Raw genomic sequence first — 10567 nt, 5'->3', positions numbered from 1 at the left:
ATTTATTTTAATTAATATTAATAGTTAAATTTTCACTATTTCATTAATTAAATGTTTTTATTAAATATTTTTATGCTTGTTTTGCTTGAGAAAATAAAAATGAAAGAAAATGGAAGAAAAAACTTGCAACGAATAACAAGAAGAGGCAACACAACAAACACAGAAGACCATTAGTGGAATTCTGTAACACTTTTTTTGAGTTACCGACAAATGTCGGTAAAATTAAAAAGCAAAATTATGAATGAAAAGTGTCAATAAAAGTTGACAACACTGCTTCTATCGGTAGGACTTAGCGACGGCTTTATTTTGGTTGTTAACTTACCGAAAATTTTCGTTAATTACCGAAATTATAAGAATTTTAATTTTACCGATTTTTGTCGGTAAGTCAAAAAATGAGTTACAGAATTCCACTACATGTACATGGGTTTCACTACTTCATACCCCTCGCCAACAAACTTGACGTCGCCATGTTGAAATCATGCTAGTATGACCATCGACTATGGTACTGAACTAGTTCACTAGATTTAACAACTCTCATTCGCTGTTTTTTAATGTCATTTATAGTACGTTGATATATAAACGGATTTCAATTCCATTGGTTATATCATGGTATAATAAAGTAGAGTTATGCTTTGTTTAAATTTACGAAATCCATTCGATTTCAACTGTCCATTCCTTTGCGTATACGTCAAATGAAAACTCATCTGAAATCCATTGGATTTCATTTGACATTTGAGCAAGGGAATTGACAGTTGAAATCGAGTGGATTTCGTAAATGTAAACGTAGTATTAGGCCAGGTATGAAAATCGCTGAAAAATACAACCCTGTAGCCATGGCTTAAACCGTCAAATGACATGGAGCAATAATAAAGGTAGATGTATATGCATAGTTAGTCGGTTTTACAAAAAGATATGAAATTTAGAACTTCACTGTTTTTTTTAAGTAACAAATAGAGTAAAAAATAAAAATCACTTCAGTTATGCTCTAGAATATTATTGCTAGAGAAGTGTTCCAAAAATAGCAAAGTTGTACCCAAAACTTAAGACAGCGAAAACAAATATGCCATTCTCTTATGTTCTACTTGAAAAATTTGGTTGATCTAACATCGTGATTGCTGGCATCCGATTTGCAGATATGGCGACATTTCAGCTAGAAATTTTGCAATATTTGTAATTTTTCCGTTCACATACTTTTAGAACAAATTGCAATAAATGTCAATGCTTGACAAATCGTTCATTCGCAAGTATTACTGAATATTAAAAAATCAACAATTTTATTTAGCCACGCGAATAAAATTTCTTTTCCTTGTTTTCAATTTTAAGATATAGTATTAAAGCTGTTTTTTAGTTGTTGGAACAATTCACCGATGCATCTACCTTTATAATTGCATAACGTCAACAACACATGGTGGAATAAAAAGGTGTTACATCAAATCATATCAAATTTGGTCATGGCTCTTAACCTCCGTTAACACCTAAGGAAGTGGGCCAAGGAGTGAAACTCTTAACTTAACTGCGGAAAAAAAAATCATATCAAACGTCTAATTTGCTCACAATAATGCATTACTGTGAATTGCTTGTTTACATATTGTATGTGATTTTATTCACAATAACACATTTTGACGATTGGTATGAAGATCAGCTGTTTTTGGCGTTACAACTTTGGTATGTTCCTTTACTTTTGAAAATCGTAAAACCGTCAAAAGTAGTAACAGTTGTAAACTGCTCTCATTTGAATTGTATGGTGTCAGAAGTAAAGGAACGCTTTTCGAGTAAAAAGTGGTAAAACTTGAAGATTCTTGAACGTAAAGGAACAGAGCTCTTATTATTCCACCATGCAATAACAGTAAAAAATAGGTGTGTCTTTTTACGTGATAATTTGTAATAATTATTACGAAATGTTACTTAATGCCGTCATTTTACACAAAAGTTCAGTAAAAAAGTGCGAAGTGAGAGAACAATTTTAACAGTTGTTTGCTAAGAAATTGCTAAAAGTTGCTGAAAGAATTTTTCTCAGCAACATTTAGCAAGTTCGATCAGCTGTTTTTTAATCATCTGCATGGCACAATAATAAGGTACAGCGCCAAAAACAGCTGATTTTCAGACTAGTTGTCAAAATGTATTATTGTGAATAAAATCTCATACAAAATGTAAACAAGCAATTCACAGTAATGCATTATTGTGATCAAATTTGACGTTTGGTATGGTAAATGGCACAACTATTGTTATTGATGTAACACCTTCTTATTCCACCATGATCTTCTGCTAGTGAATCATGGCAGAACTACCAGGTAGTGGTATCACACCAGCTGATCGAATATGAAAAGTCAAATCCCTTTATAAAAAAATTATTTTGTTTGTTTTGTTTTAGTTGAAGATTCAATCATATGATTGTTTAAGTCTGGAGTTTCCCCCATTGGCTTAACTTCATCACTTTCCTCTTTTGCAGAGAAAAATGTTTACAAAACGCACTGACAGCTTGCAAAATTTACTGATCGCTACCAATATCATGATTTCATCCCGGCGAAGGGAATTATCAATTGGCTTTTCAGTTTTTGAAATGATGATTTTTTAGTGAAACCCTGAACTCTTTAAGCATCGAGTATTCTCATGTTAATGAGAATCATATGATTGAATCTTCAACTAAAACAAAACAAACAAAAAACAGCGAAGGCTCGCGCAAAACGGAATTTTGTAAATAAAATTCCAACGACATACTCACAGGTAACTGTGTTGATGTTATTTCAACTTAACAGAAATCGATGATTTCTTAGTTGAATCGTGCTGTCAGCTTGCAAATATTTTGTTCTGGTGTTTTTTTGGGAAAGCCGAAAAGTGAGCATCATTCTCATTAACATGAGAATACTCGATGCTTAAAGAGTTCAGGGTTTCACTAAAAAATCATCATTTCAAAAACTGAAAAGCGAATTGATAATTCCCTTCGCCGGGATGAAATCATGATATTGGTAGCGATCAGTAAATTTTGCAAGCTGTCAGTGCGTTTTGTAAACATTTTTCTCTGCAAAAGAGGAAAGTGATGAAGTTAAGCCAATGGGGGAAACTCCAGACTTAAACAATCATATGATTGAATCTTCAACTAAAACAAAACAAACAAAAAACAGCGAAGGCTCGCGCAAAACGGAATTTTATAAATAAAATTCCAACGACATACTCACAGGTAACTGTGTTGATGTTATTTCAACTTAACAGAAATCGATGATTTCTTAGTTGAATCGTGCTGTCAGCTTGCAAATATTTTGTTCTGGTGTTTTTTTGGGAAAGCCGAAAAGTGAGCATCATTCTCATTAACATGAGAATACTCGATGCTTAAAGAGTTCAGGGTTTCACTAAAAAATCATCATTTCAAAAACTGAAAAGCCAATTGATAATTCCCTTCGCCGGGATGAAATCATGATATTGGTAGCGATCAGTAAATTTTGCAAGCTGTCAGTGCGTTTTGTAAACATTTTTCTCTGCAAAAGAGGAAAGTGATGAAGTTAAGCCAATGGGGGAAACTCCAGACTTAAACAATCAAAAATTATTTTTGTTGTAATTTCCCCAACAACATAAAGAAAGTTTTGACATAACATATTCAAAATTTTACGATGCCACTACCTGGGTAATTGTGCCATGTAGTGAATTGAAGAACTTTTTCATTGCTTTGGAGTTAGTTTTTCTTTCATGCATTGGCGCCAAGGTTTTTGTTTTGGTTATCAACTGTTATCTTGCTGAAGTTTACTAAATGCTGTCTTTTTACTTTTTTCTCTATTTTCGTATGTCCCAATTTACATTAGGCGAGTTTACTTGCGGCAATTGTCAGTTTGATGGAGAGAGAGGTGAGGTATATGGTAACCCTTTGCCTCTCAACACCCTATCTCACCCACAAACTGACAATTGCCGCAAGTAAACTCGCCTAATGTAAATTGGGACTATCAAAGAGTAAAATCTCTCTTACCTTCTGAAAAGAAGTTACTGAATAATTATTACTGAAAAAGTAAAAAGACACAACTAATGTCAGCCCTGCTTTTGACAGAATAGGCCATAATCAGCTGTTAGCTGTGTCCTACCTTATAGTACGTTTATATATAATGCTTGGTTTACATTTACGAAATCCACTCGATTTCAACTGTCAAATCCATAGGTTAAACGTCAAATGAAATCCAGATGAGATTTCATTTGACGTTTTAGCTATGGAATTGACAGTTGAAATCGAGTGGATTTCGTAAATGTAAACTTAGCATAACCGGATTTAACAAATCCACTGGGTTTCAAATGTCAATTCCTTTGCGTATAAGTCGAACAAATCCTTATTAAGAAGGTTAACCCTGCAAAGGGCTATAATATAAACAAATTCTATTTATTGAACAACTGGGCAGAAATAGGTTGTTAATCCATTGAAAAATATTCCAACATTTAAAATTATTATTTTATATTTATTTTCTTCTTTCTTCCACTTCTTCATCAGATTCCCATTCGAAATAAGAGGCATTAAGTTTACGATCCAATATTTCCAATTGTAATTTCAAAATGTTAACCACATTGTGAAGACGTTGAACCCTCAATATATCAGCTGCATAATTACCATCCACTTTCCCAGGCGATTCTTTCGCCATTTCATATTTCTCTTCTAACTTCTGCAACTTCTTCTCAAAATCTTCTTTAAGGGAACTTGATTTTCTCTTCTTTGTCTTAAAATATTTTAAAAATCTTACATAACCTCCAAATTCCATTTGCAGAAAATCCCAATATGACAAAAGATTCGGCGGCTGATTATCCCGCTCAGATCGAGCTGCAGCAAAATGATCACAAATTATGGTAATAAATAAGTTGATTAAAAATATGGCAACCACAAACATTAGAATAAGGTAAAGGATAAAACCCAGCACACTGCCACCATGTGAGAGGTCTTCAGGACGAGTGTGGGAGTTGAAACCGAAAGAGAAACTCATAATTGATGATAAACTTTTGAGATAACGAGAAAATACTTCCGCCTGGCTGCCATTAACAATTTCCGCCGCAAAACCAATGGCAAAGAGGAAAATGTGTATGCCAACCAGAGTGGTCAGCAGACTTCCAGCTGCCGAGTATAGAGTACGGGTGAACAAACGAAAAACACTGGCAAATTGTAGAATTTTCCACAAACGTAAGGTTGTGAGTGACACCAGAAATCCCATAGCTATAGTGCCCATGTAATCAAACAAGTTGGCAATGCGGAAATCGATAAAGTCCAGTTTATGGGACGATTCCAAAGTAATTAGCAAATGTTTCACCAAAGATTCTCTTGTGATGAGTAGCAAAGCAATCACTATGTTCAGGAGGACCAAAACTAAATCCACACAATTCCAGGGAGATTTAAAAAAGACTCCACTCTTCAGCCACCACCATTTGGAAATAAGGACTTTGGTAAACTCCATTAGCTGCAGGATGTAAATTATTATTAATAACCACCACCAAATAGTTATGCTATCTAAACTTGTCAACAAAATCGCTGATTGGATGTCCAAATGCCACACAACTCCACCAAATGGGGTCTGTTCCACCATCAAGGATATTAAACTAAACATGTTTGCATCAACATTGTAAAGCGTAAAATCGATGAGGACTGCAGCTGTCCTTGAATCCAACCAGGAGTTTTCTTTCAAGAATTTTAAAATCTTTTGATTATTTCTAGCATCTCGTGTTAACACGGTTTCATAGGGATTATGCTGCTCATAGCTGTACAAAGAGCCCACATGTCCAATGGACAATAACCAGCTGCCCAAACCTTCATAATTCTTCGCGAGCCATGGATAATAAATTCTCCAAAATTTATCTGTATAATGATAGGTTCTGTTCGGAGTTTTCCATTGAGGCAAATAGTTGGAGTGGTCAATATTTAACACCTTCATGCCATTACTCTTATCATGAACACGTATTTGTTGCAGCCGCACCACACCCACCAGTTTTGCAATTTCAAAATCCATCCAGCCATATTCTGGCAAAGGTTTTCCGCCATAATCCACACCTTGACAAAGAGAACGGGACATTGTGGCATTTACCACTTCATAGAGGTCTTCAATTCTTTGCATTTGCCGCAAACCAAAGGGACCAAGTCGATTTTCTACAAACACAGTTCGCATTAACTTGGTGTTATAATAACCATAAGAATTCCGGGAGAATACCACCATCAGGAGAAGTAGAAAAAAGTACTTGCCAAATAACCACAGATCCTTGGTCAGTTGCAAGTATTTAACATTCAGTTCCTCATTCTTGTGTTTGTTGGATAAATATAAATCTGCTTTCGCACTTTCTAGGCGCAATTTTAAATATTCCAAAGGATGAGGATTGAGAAATTGTTCATTTCCATATGATAAGTGATCCGCTAGATGGGAATCTTGCTTTACTTTTGTATTGAATAAAGCTGTGGCAATAGCCTCGATATGTTCCCATAGAATATAACGTAGAATTATGACAATCGCCGTAGTCACCAACATTTGCTTAAATTTCTTCGATTCATGACGAAATCCTGAGAATTGTACCATGCATATTAGGGAGATGAAAATGATACCGATGCTTAAAAAGAAGCTATATTTCAGAGATTTTTTAGGATTCCTCATTATGACAGATGTCTCAATAACAATTTTGTTTGGGAGAAACAACCAACTAGGGTCACAACATGACAGAACTACCAGGTAGTGGTATCACACCAGCTGATCGAATATGAAAAGTCAAATCCCTTTATAAAAAATTATTTTTGTTGTAATTTCCCCAACAACATAAAGAAAGTTTTGACATAACATATTCAATGCCACTACCTGGGTAATTGTGCCATGGGTCACAATAAAAAATATCACAAGACACAATTGTCTACAAAAATCATCGGGTGATAATTACATATACAAATACAACTATAGGAGTAATAGATATACTCTTAAGGCCGCTGCACATACGGCGCGTTGAGCCTTGCGTTCCAACAACCACTTGAAAACTTCAAGAACAAACTTGGCATCACTTACACATTTTTCATATGGTTGTTGTTTTGAACACGCAACGCGTCTCACAACGGACCTTATGAATTTGGTCCATTAGGATAAATTTACACTGTAGTCTAACAGCCAGTTTCTGTATGTCGAAAGAAGAATGTGTGCGAATGAAACAAGCCCAAACTCGTGTGTGTTTTTCAAATTTGTTTTTTGTTTTGAAGCAAAGCAAAAGTAAAATTATTTCGAAAACTAAAGTTTGGGCGGGTTTCATTCGCACACATTCTTCTTTCGACATACAGAAACAGGCTGTAAGTCCCGGTCCACACTAGAGTAAAATTCTTTAAAAAAATTCATGAAATTAGGTGTTCTTAGGCCGAATTCCCCATTACAGCAATTTCATGATTTTACTCTACTATGGAACTCGATCTAGAGATAATTTCATGTTAAAATTTCAGTGAAATTACTCTAGTGTGGCCCGGGACTAAAGAACATATGTATTCAATGCAATTGAAAATTTAAATGACGAGTTTTAGTCCCAATTTACATTGGGCGAGTTTACTTGCGGCAATTGTCATTTTTTTGGAGAGAGAGGTGAGACATATGGTAACCCTTTGCCTCTCAGCACCCTCTCTCACCTACAAACTGACAATTGCCGCAAGTAAACTCGCCTAATGTAAATTGGGACTTACTAAACTCTGTTTAATATAAGCTGTGTCTTTTTACGTGATAATTTGTAATAATTTTTACGAAATGTTACTAAATGCTGTCTTTTTACACAAAAGTTCAGTAAAAGAGAGCGAAGTGAGAGAACAATTTTGACAGTTGTTTGCCGAGAAATTGCTAAAAGTTGCTGAAAGAATTTTTCCCAGCAACATTTAGCAAGTTCGATCAGCTGTTTTTTAATCATCTGCTAATGGTCAGCTGCTCAATGTTTACCTTATTTTTGTGGAAAAATACTATAAATATTACGATTCAGCTATATTTATTGATTATTTTATTAATATATTAATAATTTTTTGTTTTTTATTGGCGCCAATGTTTTTGTTTGGTTATCAGCTATTACCTTGCTAAAGTTTACTAAGTCTGTGTTTAGACACACAAATTTCTCGGGAAAGTAAATTGAGTTTTTGGGAGAGAGCGGAGAGGAAAGAGCTCCTCAATACTCTTTCCTACCCCCTATTGCCTAAAAACTGAATTTACTTTCCCGTGTGTCTAAACACGGACTAAATGCTGTCTTTTTACTTCTTTCTCTATTTTCGTATCAAAGATTAAAATCTCTCTTAGACTATGTTTACATTACGAAATCTGTAGAAGGGGACTTGTTCCAAACCCTTCTCAGGAATATTTTATACAATAAATTGTATTATAGTTTGAATTCGAGCCTAGGCCAGACGATTAACGTCAAAGCTGGTTCAAAATCCTTGGTATAATACAATAAATTGCCTTTGTTCAAAGAAATCCCAACCGGACGATCAACGTCTAAGTCGGATAATCTTTCAATATCTATTCGCTGAGGGGTAGTAAAGAAAACAAACAATCCGCTTAAATTTTAAATAGTTCTTTATTTGTCAAAAGATAATCAGGAATGACATAAAATAAAACATTGTTCTGCCTTATATAGGAAAGAACATGAGTACGAAATAATCATAATGAGTGATAAGCAATAATTGACAAGAGAGAGAGAGTATTTAAAATAGGAATTTTAAATGATATTGAGTATTAATTTGGGTACTTGATTGAGTAATTAAACGATAACTCTTTTGAGTAACAATGAAAACAAACAATATTTCTGAGTGATGATTTGTCTCAAGTAAAGAGTGAATAACATTTACAGTTAGTGTCAAAAATAGTTACACAATGCAAATAATCGAAATGAATTATAAAAAAACAAACATTCACATTTAATCCTTAATAATTATTAAAATAATAAAATATCATGGCTGCTAATATATGCGGCTGCTACAAATCGACTCGATTTCATCTGTCAATTCCTTTGTGTATACGTGAACTGAAAACTCATCTGAAATCGATTGGATTTCATTTGACGTTTGAGCAATGGAATTGACAGTTGAAATCAAGTGGATTTCGTAAATGTAAACATAGTATTACTCTCTGAAAAGAAGTTATATGCTGTTTATATTAGAGCTTTTTGCAGGGTTAACCTTCTTTGAGAGGATTTGTTTGAAATATAAGCAAAGGAATTGACATTTAAAACCCAGTCGGTTTGTTAAATCCGGTTATATATAAACGGGGTATTACTGAATAATTATTACTGAAAAAGTAAAAAGACACAACTATAAACATGCTCTTACGCCACCTTTACACTAAGGACTTGTTCGCTTTCCAAATGTCAAATTACAAAGCAATGCCAGAGCCTCTTTGCAATTCCGCCGTAGTTCTCCTTTATAATTTGACTTCGAACAACAACAAATACCCGGTTTGTACTAAATCGGATTTAAGAAAACCACTGGTTTTCAAATGCCAATTCCATAGCGTAAACGTCAATCCTCATAAAGAAGGTTATCCCGGCAAAATACTCTAATGCAAACGCCATTTTACAGTTTTTTGCCGGGTTAACCTTCATGTAATGGAATTGACAGTTGTGTTCCTTTACTTACCCGAGGTTACCATATTTACCATTCGTTACCATTTTTAACCCGCAAAGCGTAACCCCAAAAAGTGGTAAAACTGGAAGCATTTTTTAAGAGAGAGAAGAGAGAAAGCAGAGATACCTTTCTCTTCTACCACAGGCTACCAGACAAATTTCTTCGGGTAAAATATGGTAGAACTGATTTTTCGACATTTGTTTGACGATTACACTGTGCAAAATTTTTAAGGTGATCTTGTGCAAACAATTCGATCTGAGGATTTTTTGAAAGTACAGACAAGACACCCTATTTGGGTTTTGTTGTTTCAGATCCAGCTCGGATTTTATGACCCCATCTAAACATGGTTAAATATTGCGAATCTTCTTCTGACCTCTGAAGCAAATTTGTAGATAAGGACAAGAATAAAATATTTGGAAAAATAATGAACTCGAAAAACTACATTTATTGCCTCAAATAAATAAAAAAAATATTCTCTGGAATGTAACGACGATTTAATAAAAATGTCAATAATGTAGTGAAATCCGAAATGCGAGAATAAACTGTTGGTGTGAACTGTGTTTGAAATACGTGTTATAAAAGATATTATGCAAAATACCGCTGAAACAACATTAAGTAAGCATTTTAGAGTTTCAGAATGTTCTAAAGAATTGTTGAGAACTTTATTTGCAAAAGGTTACTTGGTTCAACTCCCAATAGTTTAGCCGTTACTGACCAGAATTTCAGCAATTATTTAACATTTTCTATATTTTATAGATTTTGATGCCCTAGATGGAGTTTTTCTTATTTACTTTTTTCAAAAGATAAGTTCTACTAGTTTAGGGCTACAATATTGCTAAAGACTGCAAGGCCAAATTCCCATTCGTTTCTGAGATAAAGGCCTGATAAATGCAAAAAATGTAGATTTAGTCCGGTTTAGATGAGGTCATAAAATCCGAACTGGATCTGACAGTACAAAACCCTACTAGGGTTTTTGTAGTCTAAATATGTACTTTCAAA

At 34.3% G+C, this 10567-nt stretch overlaps 1 protein-coding gene across 1 annotated transcript; it reads right to left on the bottom strand.

Moving 5' to 3' along the window:
- Positions 1 to 4433: 4433 nt before the first annotated feature.
- On the bottom strand, positions 4434 to 6596 carry brv3 (brivido-3). The gene has a single exon (XM_073963237.1). It carries the CDS (start codon positions 6594 to 6596, stop codon positions 4434 to 4436), a length of 2163 nt encoding a protein of 720 aa, XP_073819338.1.
- Positions 6597 to 10567: the final 3971 nt, after the last annotated feature.

This window comes from Musca autumnalis, unplaced genomic scaffold (assembly GCF_047663935.1).
Source record: "Musca autumnalis isolate F117 unplaced genomic scaffold, ASM4766393v1 scaffold_1, whole genome shotgun sequence".
Taxonomy (NCBI): Eukaryota; Metazoa; Arthropoda; class Insecta; order Diptera; family Muscidae; genus Musca; species Musca autumnalis.
Note: the sequence above shows the minus strand (reverse complement) of the source record. Positions and strands in the feature narration are given on the sequence as shown.